Below are 18,648 nucleotides of genomic sequence, written 5' to 3' on the forward strand. Positions count from 1 at the left end.
TTTTGAAATTAGACCCTGTAGCAAATCTCTGGATTGCCGCTGAACAATTTTTCCGTACCCCAAATTTCATTCGCAGAGACTTGGTGTTGTCTTGGTTATACTGTGTAATAAATACGACTCATTTAGAATAGCATTAAATGTATAAATGGCTGATACACAGCCAGGTATGCACATACCCTACGGATCGGACCAGGATTTTTATTTGACGTGATGGGGTAAATCTTTAAGATATCATTAATCAATTTATTTACCGTATTTGACATATTTTGTGTGTGGTCGCACATATTCTGTTGTAGGAGATAAACGAAAGTCTTAGCATTATATCATAAGCATTTAACAACAGACGAACATGTAAGAAAATGCACGGAACAGTTCAAATATGGAAGCAGATTATGGAAAGGATATTTTGAGGACTATAAACACCCCCTTCCGACCAAAATAATAAAAGATACAAAATAAAAAAAAAAAAATAAAAAAAAACCAAAGGGTGGTGAAGTATTGAGATAACAAATCAATTAATAAACACATGTTTCATGATTGTTTCATCAACCAAAAAAACAATATATTTTATCGGCTAGTACAGGTATATCCTACATTAGATTAATATAGAAACAAATATTCATTAAATAATTACAAACAGTAGAACTTAATACATCCAAACAAGACTTGTTTTGCCTGTTAAAATACAACTCTTCATTTGGGCAAACTTTCTACTCTCTCTTTTTCCATTGCCGCATTTCTCCTATCCGTGTCCCATTTCCAATTTATTTTCAATATTGGTTTAACATCATAAACACGTAATATTCATGTTACTAAATTAATTAATTTTTTATTATAAATGAATACGTTTTAACGTTACAATATATTGATAAAAGTAAAGATTAGTTTATCACAAATATGTGCCTTTTTAATGCCAAATCATAATCTCACGTGCCCCTTTCCCTATGGACCCAGACACTATACCCCATAAGATGGGAAGCCTATCCGTTTAGGTGCTGTACACACGATACACTTTTTAACATCCGTGTTTTAGGTTATTTATAACCACTTGTAAAGCATTTGAGGTTATAATCGATAGGTAAGCTAGTTCAATTCATTTTTATGCTTCATGCAAGATGTTTACGATAGCAGAAAATTTTCAATCTTCATTAGCTTTTTATTTAACCTTGCATTTGGGCAATTATGCTTTGAAAGTTTAGTACATTAAACTTAAGTTCTCCAGCAAATCAAAACAGTCCGTATTCGTTTTGATAGCTATTTGTATTGATAAATTAAACAGCTATGTAAAAATTAAAAAAAAACAGCAAGTACGAAGAAAAAACATTTTTAATTTATTTACATTAATCTGATGCAACACACTATCTTGCTCTTATTGTGTGATTAAACAATATATGAAAATCAATATTCAGGTGCATACTTGTACATAAACTATTTCGGTGTTAATCAATAATATTAACGCATACATAAGCTGGAGAAAGAAATGGCATGCTATATCATAGACTAACTTGTTTAATACAAGAAAACCAAGAACAAGCAAAACACTGAATACAATGGAAAAAGTATTGGGTATGACTGTTTTTTTATGAAGTTAATGACAAACAACATTCAGTCAGAGATACCTGGGTAAAATAACCGTTGACAGGAAACTCGACCTACTAAAGAAGTCTTCATTTATACGCTTACGTCATGCGGATATTCATTGATAAGTTTGATATTCATTCATAAAGATAATGTATTTGATATTATCATACAATGAATGAATAAGGTTTATTCACGGAAATATGAGTTGCAGTTAAAAGAAAATTATGCATTCTCCGTGCATATCTATTTTAACCTTAATGAATTTCGATCGTATAATCATATCATGCTGTAGTCGTAGTCTGTAAAAAGTTTGTGGTCGGGCTTAAGCAGAGGTATATAAATTTGTACCACACAGAGCCATAGCCCTAAAAACTAGAGGAAATTTTGAGGTCCTGATGACCACAACGTGAATAAAACGTACAATGTGTATGGTTTTCTTAGTAGAAACAGATTCCGTATTATTTGTGTAATATACATGATTAGTTTGAATTCAGGGGTATGTGATTTGCAACGTTTAGGACTGAATGGCCGCTAAGGGAGAATAAACAAACAATTTTCTGATGTCCGGACAAATATTACAAGTACTATATATGTGTTGCTAAAGGATGATAGGATAGAAGTGTGCAGGGGGAGTAGGGGTTTTGACTTAAATAGGCGAGAAATATAGACGCTGAAAAATGACCAGGAACATACTGCCCTATTGCATGTGTGATAACTTGAATTAAAGTACATGAATCCATTAAAATTGTACCAAAAGGGTCAATATCCACTTTGGTTAACTTCGATTTCGGAGATTGTATCTTGAGTCGTTTAGTAATTAGAAGCCAACAAGGTGCCACTATGGTTCTAGTCAAATTAATATTTTTGTCTCAAACGTTCAATCCAAATTCAGCATGAGTAATGAGTTATTACTTGTCCCAATTGCGGTGGGTTGGAGCCCTGCTTTTTATCAACCTGTATTCTGCAATGATTTTGGTTTCTTTTTGTTTTATTGTCTTATTGTGTTCTATTCAGATAGCATTGAATGGGCTATGTAGTTTTAGTATTGTCTTGAATGAAAAATGTTACTTTATGATGAAATAAGTTATTAGAAATATAATGTTCATAATTTCGACAAAGGAAACACCTGTTTATGAATGACTTAGGCATGATGATGCAAGAAGACAATCAATATTTCTCATATGACATTAGAGATTATCTATTGAATGGGATAGTTTTGTGAAAAGATTTAAACTGCGATATTTGCGATACTTTCTTATTGTTAAATGGCCTTCGGTAATATTTGAAAACCTGATAACATTATTAGTGTAGATGATCAGAACTAATATGTTTTTTTAATTTCATCAAAACAATTAAATATGAAGACAAGCATGAAAGATCTGAACATTGAATGTCGAAAAAAATGTTACAAACGAAATGAACCATAGTTGTCAAATAAAAACCTTAACAATTTAATTACGCAACAAAAGTTTTAAGTACCAGTCCATATAAAATTCAGACACTGCCAATGGTAAAGTGATTCATGGTGTAGAAAAACCCATCAAACAAACGATGTTTTATTCAGTCTATACATGCCATACTTTCACACAACAATAATCATATCTGCATTCAGATCTGCACTTTTAGGAAAATCATAAAATTATCTACCACTAAAATCAACCAAATGAAACCAAATCAAGAATGATAACACTTGCAAGGTGCCAATTTCATGTACAATATATATTATTTTTTATCTCAAAAGCGCAACAACCAAATGAAAACTAAGACTGGTTATGTGATCAGTAACTGTTTCTGAACAAGAAATAAAACTGAATTTGGTGAGTTTTTTTACTTGCATGAATAATCACCTCTTGTCTGATTTTTATAAAGACTGCTACTTAATGTATCATGTTATTACATGTAACATGTACATTGTAATATTTTAAATGTTAAGAATTGTACATTATATAGATGAAAATTATATTCTTAATTCTAGCGGTTATGGCACACGTTACATGTTTGCAACATAACGTTAAATATATTATTACATAATTTCTTACGAGAAGATTATATAAGTGGGCGACATAACTTTGCATGAACATTAACTTTGAAATCACCATGATGACAGGAAAACGTTTGACTGTTTAAAGTATGAAAGTGGTTTTGTGAATTATTCAGTACAAATGGCAATTATTATATATACTTGGTAATACCAGCAAAAGCGTTTATGTATGTAAGAGTTCGTTTAATTAAATCAGCAGCTTGTTGCACACAGATAGTTGTATTTAATTATGGTAAGGCATACGTGACCAATAATGACAAATTCGTACGTTGGCTGTATATTTGTCGTAGCATTTATTAAATCAACCAATATTCAAACAAGATTTATCCAACAACCAACATTCAATTAACATTCTGAGAAGATTTTAATCATTAAAATGATGACAAGTAAGTAGAGATAATGAAGCCGCTGGGAGATCCGTAACAGTAAAATGGTAAATTGCGTATATTTTCAGATTTTTTAAAAGAAAAAAATCTAACATCCGCCAAAAAGTACCACACGACGAAACGTACAGGCGCCAGGTGACCTAGCCTTAGATTATATTTTTTTTTCATTTTTTTATTTCAGTTTGTCAACATCAACCACTGACCTTAAACGCCAAATTTGAATCAATTCAAGTATATTTTGGAATTGTCAACATCAACCATTAGATGTAACATATAAATTCAAAGTTCAATCAACAGCAATTACAAATGTAACAACAATTCAATTAACATTAGTTTTCAGCATTTGCATTTTCCTATTTATTTGTATATCAACAACATAAACGTATTTGAACTGAACTATATATCTGACTGGTATTTTAAAGTTCAATCAATATTTTCACTATTTATACATCTTTGATGCATTACTGTTTTCACACTGGTGTTTCAATTATTTTGGAACACCAAACAATTTGGAAAATGTTTCAATTGCACCTTGAATTTGGTTAACAAATGTCATTCCCAATATATGACAAATGGACACCATCATCATTACACTGTCCTTGGTATTTATCCTCAAAATCGGGATAACGAATAACATAGCCTCCACATTTCAATATATATAATAGCACACCTCTTTTAATTCTTTTTCTTGTAGTTTCCATTTTACTCGCAAATTCGGAATATCTCCAATTAAGTCTTCGTAAAATGCTAGACCATATCAAACAAGTTCCAGGAATCATGTTTGATAAAATTGCTATTGTGAATTTAAATGTGATGAAGTAACTCTCCACTCTCCAACATCATTCCCATCGCAATGAATGACTACTGCAAAAGACAAGCCCCTTAGTCTAATCATGTTATACATAATATTGATAATCTCACCCCATTTCATATTTGATTTTCCAATCCATGCTAATTTTACACCTACTTTGTCAAATCTAAGTTAGAACCAAAAGGTCTTACTTTAGCATGATCTCCCGCTCGAACTATTACTGATGAGTCAACCATCCATATATCTTTGAATTGGCCTGAAATTTAGATTGAATCTAATTATATCAAATTTATCCTTATGTAACGTCTGTATGCAGACGGCTGCCCACAGCCCTTTTCTTTGATTACAGTTTCATCAAAACCATCTGCAAAGTATTGAGTAGCAGCCCCAATACGCATGTGTTATTATCACACAGATTTAAACCTATAAACCTATAAAATATATTGAGTAGCAGCCCCAATACGCATGTGTTATTATCACACAGGTTTAAACCTATAAACAGCTAACACCTCTTCAATATTGCCGAAAACTTACCATCTACATGACAGAACAGCGGCCCATCGCCCATATGCTTTATTAATAAGTTATTTCGTTTTGGTTGAATGGGACAAAAGTAGCAACTGAATCTGTAATTAAAGTCACTGATGATCTGTTTTGCAAAAAAGAGTAGTGACAAAATTCTTTTGAAAATTCGAATTAATAGTGACATCTGATTTCATAAATACACTATCAGATGACTGAATACCACATTTATGTGTGTTTCATGTACTAATTGCATTTGACACTCCTATCAATTGTTGTACATTGGGTCTAGAATGTTCCAAAATTCCGTTGGTACTACTGTGGGACGCGTTTCGGCCTGATGTACGAACTCTGAATTTCTGAAAATTTTGACAAGATATTGAATCAGCAATAAGGTTTTTGTAAACAAGGAATATGTCATGCTTTAATATGAAAATTGCCAAATTATGACAAAATAAAAATATATACCTAATAAGGGACATAACTCGCTGTGATTTAGGTGTACAAGAGTTCAGAATTGATACTACAGACTGATTGTCAGAATTCAAAATTACCGTCTTGCAAAGCAGCACGTTGCTCCAGATAGATTGATAACGCTACTGGTTTAAGTGCTAGATATTTTATATCTTTCAATATTTGAGTTCTTTTCCAAGAAAAGTGCCAACCTAAATAACACATTTTCATTGAAATATGCGCCACATCCAAGACCTTCATCATCAACGATATTGGTAAAAAATTGTAGTACCTCACTAGATTTCCACTCATTTCCAAGAATGTAAGATGTGCCGTTATATCTGGTCAAGAAAAATGTCCATGTTAAAATGTTACTTCGCATTTCTTTAGTGGTTCGTATAAAATGGTAAGGTTTCTTTGCTTTTCCTCTAAAGCTAAATTTAAACGTCTGCTAAATGCACAACCAACTGGGAGAGCTCTAGTACAAAATGTAAGAGACCATATAACGAGTGTAGGATCTTCAAAGTAACCTTTTCAGATATTAAAGCATTGTCTAATAACAGTAATAATTCCTCTATTTTATCCCGATGAATATGCATTTGCATTTTTTCTGTATCAATGCCTTAGCCTAAATAAACAATTTTTGTGAATGGACCTTCTGTTTGTCCCTTGCTACTGGTACACATCAATTTCCACATAAAATTTCCATGTGTACTTTTCACTCTACCAAAAAAAATCATTCAAATAATGATCAATATCCTTTAAACCAGATTTATACTCTACAGCCCAATGTAAAAAAAGTTGAGAAGTTTTCACATATGAACAACTAATCGAAGATCACATTGGCTATAAACCTTAACTACGAAGTACCACTCCCTTACTTTGATTCCTAAGAGATCAAATTCGCCCGGATAAATAGGCAACAGCCTGAGAGCAGATTTTATGTCCATTTTTTCCTAGCTCCGTCGGTCATTTGCATAATTCACCGACCAGGACGAAATGCTACATTTACATTAGTAACTCCTATCGTAACATACTGTAGACATAATTGACCATCAATAACAGCCCAAGACCGATTATTGTCTTGCGAAATTCTAAGTTGGAACTGTTGGTCAAATCTATAAATATTTTCAAATGACACATTACAACCTTTTATAAATGATTGAAATTCCTTTGTTACTCTCAATAGTCATTACCCCATCATCACTGACAATAACTGTATTGTTAATGACTGTAACAATGTTTTGATTTATTCATATTGTCTCAATTTTTTTATGCAATAAATTGGCCAGAGCAATATATTCTAAGCTCCTAATCTGATATTTTTTTGTTTTTTTTGTGTTACAAATATATCAACGTTATGTTTTGCCGTAATAATTAAAGCCTTACCATTTGCATGTATGGCCTGATATAGGGTATAGAGTTATTAGCCTGTGTCACAGTGGGTGCAAAGGCCGGTGCTGGCCTTTGTTTTTACTCGAGGTTTCTTACGTGCACGTGGCATGTTTATTTTGGAAAAAAAACTATGTTCACCTGAGTATCAAAAACTACATTTTGTACTCGATTAACGGAATTAATGTTATAAAATAATAAGAACAACCAACCATGGTGAAATGACATAATATGCATGTATATAATTCAATGCTGGTAATTTGCATTTAATACTTGTATTTGCTTAGTATGAATAATAAGCTAAACAAATGAATTAACAATACTTTGACGAATTTAAACAATAGATTGAATAAATTTTAAAAATTTTGTAGCTTTATTTATCTGTTAGTGTTTTTCTTTCAGTCCTCTCCTCTCGAAAGTTAGTTAAGAATGAATGATCATCTGAAACCCACGTGTATGGAAGCAATTTCGAGCTCGCCTAACACACATGGCTTAGGTGTGTTTGATTTGAAATATATAAGGCTGTATATAATGTACTTGAAAAGTCTTTGATTTAGTATTATAAAACATGTAGAAGCACAATTCCTCTTTTATTTTTTTCTGTCACTATAAGACCTATCATTTGAAATTTGCTACAATTGAATTAAACACATACCACATTTTATACAATACGATACAAGTACATTGCCGGAAAATATAAAATTTGTGTGGGAGCACAGGTTTGATAGCGATAGTTTCCCGTGCGATTCAGATTTTTTGCAGCGATTACAAATAAATTCGGGTATTTTTTGAATATGTTCGTTTATTATTTTTATGCTGCAACTTCACCGGGACAAATCTAAAATATACCCAGGAAACAAGTATCGTTTCATTCAAGGAAACTCATGATCGTGAACGTATAATCTCCCTTAAACTGTTACCTGTCTTACTGCATTAGGTTTTCTCAAAATAATAAAAAATAAATAAAATAATAAAAAAAAAATTAACAAAATGTAAAAAGGAAACAACATTATTCTACTATACTAATACAGAAATGATTAATTCGATAACCTTAGTTTCAATATGAGGAAGAGTAGTTGAAGGATAAATATACAATATTAATGTATTGTTTTTATCATGCAATTCAAAAGCAATAAAATGAAGGTACATCTTTTAAATTATAATTTATCCCAATTGTGACCCGCCGAACTCATTTTATCTTGTTACTCTGAATGCACGGGATTTCACCGCCTTCATAATTCACATTCTTCGCCGTTTTTATAATACTTAACTTTTTTGTGGTCTTGAAATACGCGACAGGCTATTACCCGTGTTATCGTGAATGGAAATACATTTGAATTGACACTAATTTACAGGATTACTTACATTTGATCATCTCGAATGAACTTGAAAGTAAAGAGACAACTTCTACACTTTTCTCTGTTGTACATTTAGATTCCAACTAATACATATATGATACAGGACACCTTAGATCGAAGATTTATGATATATATAATTGACTAATATGACAAATACATCTGACAGATAAAACAGTATGTTTTTAAGAAAGAATTCAGGTCCAACCGGATTGATAACCCACTTTAGTGACACCTACAAGATTCTTCTTACTTGCAAAATGAGATGGACATGCTTACCCTTCCGAAGTATCTATTGTCTCGCCCCGTTTGTATTTGTGTATCGATGTTAAAATTGCAAGTGCTTAGGTTCTTTGTGAACAGATTTGTTTTCGTCATCTTAAGTTTTGATTTTATGTGTAAATCTATCTTACTATGTTTGCTGTTCCAGTTTAGGTAACAGGTTAGGTATTAATAAGTGTCAATATACCAAGCAGTGCTTAATGTACGCAGGTTGACCCTTCAGATAACAAAACACAAACCAGTACAATTGCCAAGGAACGACCATAGATAGGAAGGACCGTTCCGAAATATCCGAAAGTTTGGCCTACACTGTGTAAGAAAATTTTAATACAAAAATACCAATCATATTTATCATTTCTTTATTTTCGCAATAGTGTTTTATTTTATCCCAAAGTATGACGGTAGGTTAAATTGTTTTTGCCTTAAAGTGGTTTTGTTTTGTTTTATTTGCACTTTTCACCTGGATGGAAAAGGTAATCAAATATTTTAAAATCAGCGTAATGATTCATTATTTATCTTTTAGAGGCAAATTCTTTCATTGGTATTTTTTTAGTTCTCTATCTACTGTGTTACATTTGAGATAAAGCTGACATTAAATCGAGCCTACCGAAGTCCTTGGATATGTCGGTATAATACCTGTGTATGACCACTTTTATTACATCAATTTACATGCCGTTCAATGACAGTGTTTTTGGTTTCCAGACTTTGCTTGTTATGAATATTTGTGTATCATTATTTTTGTAATCATTATAACTTATTAAGTTTGAAATAGAAAAGTTTTCACTTAGCATTATTTTTCAGTCTTGTATTGCAGTTTTAAAGACCAAATTTGACAATGATTGAGTGATTCTCATAACATGGGAAACTGCATCGGTGACAGAAACACGGATGTATCCAGCTCACATTTCAGTGACAAAAGCGACGATTCTACAGCTAGGGATTCAACATCCAGTTCATCAATTGAAAAAGATCATCACTTCGTCACCTGGCAAAACTCTGTATCTGATCCAACGAACAGTCAATCTGGGTTACATCAAATACAATACCACAAATATAAGGTGATTTAAATTTATTTTAAGAATGCATCTACATGTATATATGTCAATTAAAAAAGATACATGTTCTAATCTTGTACTGCTTTGCTTCTTATGCTTTCTTGTTCATTTATTTTATCATGCGAATAATGCAATTAACCTATGGTACTTATATTCTTTACTCATATTAAACAAACGTGTATGAAATGGAGTATTTAGGCTAAATTTAAAAGATAATTTATTTCAAGAAATATCCAAGAAATGTTCGATTTACATATATTGATAATCAAATTTAAGATGATAGCCGAAAATTTTACAAACTGGTATAAGTACTACAAAACTTGTGGACAAAGTTCACTTATACTTCATTTCCTCTAAATAAACCATATAAGAAACCCCAAGAGTCATTCAAATGAAGAAAATGTGAGAATAATAGCTTCATCTGATACAAAAATTGTGAAAGTCAAATTACTTTAACAGTTTTAGAGGTATTGAGGATAAGAAGATGCCCCCGGATGACTAATAACATAGTCCGTGCATTGCATTAGGAGACTACATAAGTCATTCAGATGAAATACAACAAAAAGAGATAAAAAGTTCGCAATGGTATAATGTTTCAACAAAATTCGAGAAAGTTTTAGAAGCTGCTACGCTGTTTGAGCAATGATATGCTCTATGTGTTGCATCAGGGAACCCGAAAAATCATTTAAATGGAAAACAAAATAAAAAAGCATAATGGTATCATCAAATAGAATTTAGATTAAGGTTAACCAACTTCCATTGGTCAGTTTCATAGAAGTGGCGGATTAATAGGAGACATCAAGTTAGATTTAATGTTCCGTTTATAAAGCACCTACTTAAAACATTGCTTAATCAGAGTATATGATTTGAGTGGTCGTTCAAGTTTTTCATACTCATGATATTAAAAGACTTAGTTGCGAGCGGCATTAAAAAGTTTTTTTTAACTTAAATTGTAATGATATACCCTTTCCGGCTTGTTTGTGATTTAAATAACATAGTTTTAGGAAATATATCCGCGAATCAACTAAGATCATAGGAGTTAAAACAATTAAAACCTTCCATACAAGAAGTCACGATGACTTAAGTTGCAAATCAACAAACTTAATATATGGATTAGAATGCAACTTATGTGGTTTAGTATATGTCAAAGAAACGCAAGATCGATTAAACAAAGAATATGCAGTCATCGTTCGGGAATTAACACCACCAAATTCCCGACAGTTTATCAACACTTTAATCAACAATATCATTCAATCCTCTCTATGAAAGTTCGTATTTTAGAAAAAAATTACCATCCTATCTAAGTAAAAATTATTGTAGGGAAAGAGAGGAGTACTGGATACGCAGACTAGGTACTGCAATACCTTACGGATGCAATGACAACATCAAAAGTATAGGAAACCTTTCAAGCCAATATAGCAATAGCATAAATGTGATGAATTTATTTGACAAAAAATCCAAGACGGGAAAGGAGTCATGGCCATCGCAAATATACGTCACCTGTTCCATGAGGTCTCCATAGATGGTCTCCCTCATTTCATACAAAAACCTCTTGGACTTCATCACATTAGAACCAAACTTAATTCTATATCTCTCACTCTACTACATTCCCTTTACAGAACAAGTCTTGACACTTCTGTTTCTGACCCCACCTCACCATTATAAAGACTTTTTGCCATCATTTTGGATATCGGTTCCCTCAGACTCTTTAATCGAGTTTGTGTGAAAAGTCAAGATGAAGAAAAACTATCATTTCCTCCACTACCGTTTGTCAACAAAGATATAGATGCAATTAATTTGGCTAACATCCCTCATCACAAAACCGTTACCAGCATAATTCCCTCATATTTCAAAGACAAATTCGTACCAATTATTTCATACTCTTATACTTTACTCATTGCATCCAAAAATTTCAATTATAAAAGGCTATTGCAGAACCTCGTGATTGAGGACTTCAAGGCTAAACTACCTGACTGTTCTTGCAAAATCTCACATTCAAATATGGCCCTTCTGGTCACGTAGTTGAGGGAGAATTAACCATCATCGAAAACGAATCTCTGCGTAATATCCTTTCTAAAGGCCCCAAGTACCGTGAACCACGCTTCATAAATTGGAATTATAACTTAAAAGTTCTTATGGATGCCGTCGAGGACTATGCAAGAAAATGGCTAAAACAAGAACAAGAAGACATCGATTCTCTGTCAGAGTGGTTAAAGGCCGTGAGGTCGGTAATTTTGAAACGATTGAAAGTTTTAAGTAGGTCAATGAGTGCCAAGGCTACATCAGTTTTCAAAAACCCGATGTAGCAAAAACATTGTCTACTATATATGACAAATATGTTGTCGTACCAGCAGACAAAGTCCACAACATTGTTTTTGTCTGCAAAACGTTTTACATCCAATAAAAATAGAAAATAATAGCAATGATATGACCTATACTGCTACGACACTCTCCAAAGAAGAGATTGTGACAAACCATAAATCTGTGCTATCCTCTTTTGTTCTCTCTACCAAGGACGATAATTGTGATTTACCGTCTATGTACTGGATTCCTAAACTCCTTAAGAATCCATACAAGCAACGTTTCATAGTTGGATCTGCAAAATGTACCACCAACCCTCTTTCAAAACTTTGAACAGTGTGGTGGACGTGTTTTTCAACAAACGGTCGGCATTCCTATGGGAACAATTTTTGCTCCTTTACTTGCTGACTTATTCCTTCATTCTTATGAGGAGGCTGACTTTAAAGTTGATCTGATCAGAAAGAAAGAATATCGTTTGGCTAGATCCTTTGATCTCAGTTTCCGCTATATAGATTACGTATTATCTTTAAACAATCCTAATTTCGGGGATTTGATACATGGCATCTACCTCAAAGAATTTGAGATAAAGGATACTACAGACACTGTGAAGTCAGCCTCATATCTTGACCTACACTTAGAAGTCAATGGTAAAGGAAAACTATTGACCAAACTTTACGACAAACGTGACTTTTCATTCAGAATCGTCAACTTCCCTTTCATCTGTGGCAACATCCCTTCGGCACCTGCGTATGGAGTGTTCATATCACAAATAATACGTTATAGAGCTTGCCGAAACTACGCAGACTTTTTGTATCGCGCTAGAACTCTAACAAATAGGCTTCTGGAACAGAGTTATGGTGCTACAAGATTGAAGTCATCGCTACAGAAGTTTTATGGTCGTCATCATGAACTCTTGGATTGTTATGGTGTATCCATCTGCACCATGAATTTATTCAACGGGTCATAGTTTTCCTTTCCTCGTTTGTCTACCCCGGACTTGACTTTTATGAGCAACTCCGCGGGTGTTTCTAGAAAAGCAGAGGACGCTTACCCTACCGGTGCACATGGTCCATGCTCCTAGTTTTTAGTAGAGTTTTGTTATTTTGTACGTATGATATTAGTTACTCTATGTTCTTTGTTGTGTATGTCTGTTTTCCATGTCTGGTCTTTGTCCCTGTATTACATTCTTTTGATTACCGCTATAACTTTGATTCCCTTGATTAATCTTTGAATATGTTCTTGTTACGAAAAACACTAATTTTGTGTTGTTCATTAGGCAATAAAAGTCAGCCCGGTTGACATTGAGACTTTCGAAATTGCAGATTTTTACAAAATTATGCGCTTTCCTTTGAAAACCCGAGAATATTTTGAAATTTACGTTGCAATTGAATTAATGTAAGATTTAGGTTGATTTAATAACAATTTAAATATCAATTGGTGTTAAAGAGTCTTTGAATAAGACCTTTTTCTTTAAAAAAAAACTATTTTTTTCCTCATTTCTGTATGAATATTTTGGAAAAAAATGTGACCACTTCCTAATCTAATGATAAAGCAATTCGAAAAATAAGATAAAAGACCTTTCTAAAGATAAATGAAACATAGCCGTATGTTAAGTATGTGTAATTCAATATGATCACTATTAACACCCTCTCCCCGCTTTTCGTGATGTATACTGAGATCTTACGGCATTTTCATTGAATTTATTAAATAGAAACTGTTAAGCTAAACCTTTGTTTGAGTTTTATGGTATACAAATCTAGCAGATGTATTTATACCTTTCGAATCATTAATCCCATTGTTGAATTTATTAACTAAGCAATATCAAACAATATAAAGCAAGGATCGTTTATTTTCTGTACAATTTAGAAGTTGAGAATTATAACATCTGTACGGTTTATTTTAAATCCTGCACACTTTGATTTAATTTTGTATCTTCTTCATTTTCTCAAAGTTTCGTTTCAATGAGGGTGGACTGGTGAAAACGTTTAGACTTTTTGTTAAAACAATTAATATGCCCAACATTTACATTTATAGTTCTAAGATGTCAGTTTCATTGGTGTATACGTGCGTGCAAAGAGTTCAGTAATATGAAAAATACTTTATAAGATTAATATTTATTTTAATTTACAGCAAATATTCAATGTAAGCATTCAGTCTTCTGACGCTGTTCAAATCGGCAACAAAAATTTGTTACAAAACAGAAGCAATCAAGAACCAAAATCGTCTATGAAGCAAGTAAGTTATAAACAAATGAATAAACATCTTAACATTCATAAATCTTATGCTAAGTTTAAAGTATTCGAGTTACATGTAATGACACATTCCATTATTATATAAAATAGATAATTAATTATGCCTATGTGGGTGTTTGTTCCATATTCCGCCCCGATATATGGTCATGGTTTCGGTAATTTTATAATTATTACGAGAACAGATTTGGTGAATATTTCAAAGAGAATAAGGGCACTCACCTTTTGTTCCTACAGGGAGATTGTTTTTCGCTGGAAGATACATGTGATAAAATCATTGTATTTTTTATGTAAAGAACATGTTGTAGATAGCTCCTACGCTCTTTCATGAATTGTATCCTACTAATCAACATTTTTCATAGTAAAATCCTCTACACATAAGTTATCTTAATTTTATAGCCATGCATTGTAATAAAAACTGCTTACCAAAAACAAAAAACAAAAAAACAAAAAACAAAAACAAAAAAAACAAAAAAAAACCCAAAACACCCCAAAAAAACCCAAAAAACAAAAAACAAAACAAAACAAAACAAAACAAATCAAAACAAACAAACAAACAAAAATACATGTATATAGGGCCTTTCATTTCAATTAGGACAAATTAAGTTATAGTTTATCCTTATTACAAATAAAAAAGAAAACATTCAAAAAGTTAATATTGGTTAATTTGATAATTTTGTACTATTTTATATCACTGTATATCATATATGTAGATTAAAATATAACTTGTTTTGTATATGCATTATAAGTATTTGTTTAAACCTTTTATCATCTACCCTACATCGCATACCCAATATCACACCCCTAGACCTATATCACATACCTAATATCACACCTCTAGACCTATATCGCATACCCAATATCACACCTCTAGACCTATATCGCATACCCAATATCACACCTCTAAACCTATATCGCATACCCAATATCACATCTCTAGACCTATATCGCATACCCAATATCGCACATCGTCACATACCATATTTGAAGTATGGTTAAAATATATGATAATTACAATATAACATGACAAGTCAAAATCTGTATCACATGCGTTATCAACCCTTGACCTATACCACCCAGCGGGTCGGTGGCCCTTAGTATGATATAGAAGACTAGGGTTGATACTGCATGTAATAAAGATTTTGACATGTAATATTCAATATATATACACTTAGTTATTCTTTGTTCCTTTGACATGAACAGTCAGTAAATGTTTGCGTTTACTCAGTTTAAAGCAATGCTTTTGAAACATGAAAATTCAGTTCATAGAACTTAGTACTTATTTGCGAAAATATGAGTAATTAGAATTTTCTGCACTTCTAGGGGGTCAATGGAAATGCTATTGTAAGCGACACAGTCAGACGTAAGTTTAGTTTATGCATATCTAAAGTGTAGTGAACAAAAAGCCAATCTGAAACAAAAGAAATATATATCTAGAACCACTTTAATTGATGAAATGTCGTAAATAATTTCGTTATACATTACAATCGCAACACATTCTGTAGTTTGCTAAGATAAGCGAACAAAAAAACTTAAAAAATGAATAGCAAATTATACAACACCTAAAATCTGACTACCAGTGCACACCTCTATGAAGATTTTGCTACTATTACTACTTAGGATTTATACATTGTTAAAAGTTTTAATAAAGAGCTTACAGTGCGTGCACATAAGTATCATAACAATATTTCCTTTCACAATGTTGCCTATGCAATCGTTATGGTCTCAGTTTGTATTGGCTTGCACATAATCACTTAAATTGATGAAATGTCGTAAATTATTTCCTTATACACCACAATCGCAGCACATTCTGTAGTTACCAAGACAAGCGAACACAATAAAACTTATATATTTATATATACAAATTTATAACTATAAATGAATATGCAAAAAGCAAGTTTTGTTTAAACTTATCATACGAAGCTCCACTGGTGCTATGGGGTATTTTTAAATTGTCTGTCGGAAAGAGTAATTTCTTTTTTAATATTGTTCATGTTTTTAACAGAAATAAGGAACTTACTCAACGGTACATATCGCAAATGTCGGTAGTTTTTGTGGGAAACAAATACAGATTTTTCTAAAACAAATTGCTGTTATTTCTTTGACATGTCTTTTATTTCTCAAACCAAACACATATGAAAAGATGTATATTGTGTCTAAGGAATGACCTAACTTGGGTTTCACTGTTTTGTCGTCAGCGAATTTAAGGTCAATTTTGTATATTCAGATAAGCTTGAAGACATCGATTCATCATCATTTGACTCGACCATGCGACGGCAACTAAAAGTAAACGATAACGAAAAAGTAGCAAAAGAAGATACAAACCCACACAAGGACGGCGTAAGATACTTACAAGAAAAGTTTGGTATCGATTTAGACATACGAAGCAATGTTTTAAAATCATTTAATGATGAAATCAGGAGTGAAGCAATGACAGACGCAGACAAAAGACAAAAGATAAGAGAACTGAAGGTTAATCTACAAGAAGATTATAACCGACTTGTGAATAAGATAGAAACTTGTGTTTTGCTCGAAAGCAAGTTGAAGCATCTTTGTGCGGAAAATCCAGCGATTTCCAGAGTTGTGAATGACTATACTCAATTAAGCTGAAAGTTCAAACTATAAACTTTCAACTTATAGTACCTATACCCATTCCATATCGAACAATACCCCTCGCACTTTTCTCATTTTTTTCATTTTTATTATACCCCTAGCAAACAAAGTTTGAGTATATAAACGAGTCACCCCGTCTGCCTGTCTGCCCATTCGTTGGTCCATATAACCACATTTCGTGTCATCGTAACTCCTCCTAAACCGCTCAAGGCATTTGGAATATTGTTTATAGGATGCGGCATATGCGGATGTGCTTGACGGAATATAGATCCTGTGGAAGGACTTCAAAGGGAGACAATTGAGCTTAATGACTATGCATTTAACTCTATCAATTAAAACGGGTTGTTCTCTTTTGAGCTTGCTAAAAGTATTTCTAGTATTATCCATTCTCCATTATCATTCATCAACAATGTCAGGTAGACGTCATAATTTTAAATATAATGAGGCACTAGTTCGACCAAAAATATTTAAAATAACTTACATATTAAAAACAAAACAATACTCTCCATATATATCAGCATTTCCTTCCTTGTTTGTAAATCTTGAATTATTTCACTACTTCTTTGATCATTCTTCATGGTAAGCCTATGTTTGCTATCCTTTTTTCTTTTTACATCTTGATTAGTCTAAGCATGGGTGAAAACAGAGAAAAATGAAAATACCCTATTGAATTGCTCTCTCTTTTGTGTTGAAAAAAATAATTAGCGCTGAAGTTTTAATTTTGTCAGAACATGTAGTGTCTCGGCAAGCAGGTAACCATGATAGATTTTCTTTATACTGTTATCGATGTTTAATTGTTTATATTGTATAAATTGACAGAAGACAAGGGATCGATGAAATCACAGTATTTTTTATATAGGAAAATACTTCCCCATTTTTTTTTTATACATAACCACCATTCGTGTTCAGCATGACACAACCAATTTTGTTCTCTTGTGTATGCAATTTTATTAATATTCAAACTGTGTTCATATGGTTTTACTGTTTTAATTGTTTACATATTATTTTTTTTATTGCACGATTTTGAACGACAATAAATTTGAATTGTTTATGTTATCTTGTTCGATTCCCATGAGCTCCCACCGAGAATAATTGTGGTATAAATGTGAAGCGTTTTGTCTCTTTTACACGCATTGTTGCATGCTCCAAAAACAGCGTCTTGCGTTCACAATTCAGTCTAGAAGCTGCAACCAGACCTATCAGAAAATGCAGGAATCTTGCAAAGTTGGGAAAATGTGAATGATTTAACGCGAAGATATCCGATTGTCAAAAGACGTTTTACTTGAATAATGTCAGAGAACTTCGAAAGGCATATATACAACGGTTAGCTAGACAGGAAACGAACGACGGCCACTGCGTGGAGCTTAGAGTGCACATAAGTACCAAAATAATGTTTCCTTTATTTCGTTGTATTTATGTGTTCGTGTGTATTTTAATCGTCCTTCGTATTTTGTTCTAATGCTGCTGTTATGCTTTACTGCAGTTGGCAATATTAACATGACTGATATTTTATGAATTTCGCATGATGATATTGGAAGATAAAGGATTATAAATTCGCTTCTTCGTCAAATCGTATGATATGTAAAAAAAACAAAAACAAACAAAAA

At 32.4% G+C, this 18,648-nt stretch overlaps 1 protein-coding gene across 6 annotated transcripts; it reads left to right on the forward strand.

Moving 5' to 3' along the window:
- Positions 1 to 979: 979 nt before the first annotated feature.
- LOC148604872 (uncharacterized) lies at positions 980 to 18,090 on the forward strand. 6 transcript variants are annotated; one of them, XM_088549293.1, is made up of 6 exons: positions 1,041 to 1,078; positions 3,323 to 3,398; positions 9,638 to 9,881; positions 14,310 to 14,414; positions 15,752 to 15,791; positions 16,656 to 18,090. In XM_088549293.1, the coding sequence occupies exons 3-6, from the start codon at positions 9,681 to 9,683 to the stop codon at positions 17,036 to 17,038; spliced, it is 729 nt and encodes a 242-aa protein (XP_088405419.1). In that variant the 5' UTR covers positions 1,041 to 1,078; positions 3,323 to 3,398; positions 9,638 to 9,680; the 3' UTR covers positions 17,039 to 18,090. The 6 variants fall into 6 exon arrangements, with proteins under 6 accessions (XP_088405416.1, XP_088405415.1, XP_088405419.1 ...); XM_088549290.1 differs by lacking the exon at positions 3,323 to 3,398 and having other exon boundaries at positions 980 to 1,078; positions 9,625 to 9,881; XM_088549289.1 differs by lacking the exon at positions 3,323 to 3,398 and having other exon boundaries at positions 1,010 to 1,078.
- The last annotated feature ends 558 nt before the right edge of the window (positions 18,091 to 18,648 follow it).

The sequence above is a fragment of the Perna viridis genome, chromosome 10, assembly GCF_037379345.1.
Source record: "Perna viridis isolate PV_CMFRI_1.1 ecotype Kerala chromosome 10, ASM3737934v1, whole genome shotgun sequence".
Classification (NCBI taxonomy): domain Eukaryota; kingdom Metazoa; phylum Mollusca; class Bivalvia; order Mytilida; family Mytilidae; genus Perna; species Perna viridis.

Coding starts and splice junctions, on each gene's coding strand:
- LOC148604872 (XM_088549290.1), top strand. CDS start 9,681: ATGGGAAACTGCATCGGTGACAGAAACACGGATGTATCCAGCTCACAT. Junction 14,415..15,751: donor CAAAATCGTCTATGAAGCAA/GTAAGTTATAAA, acceptor CTGCACTTCTAG/GGGGTCAATGGAAATGCTAT. Junction 15,792..16,655: donor TGTAAGCGACACAGTCAGAC/GTAAGTTTAGTT, acceptor TTGTATATTCAG/ATAAGCTTGAAGACATCGAT.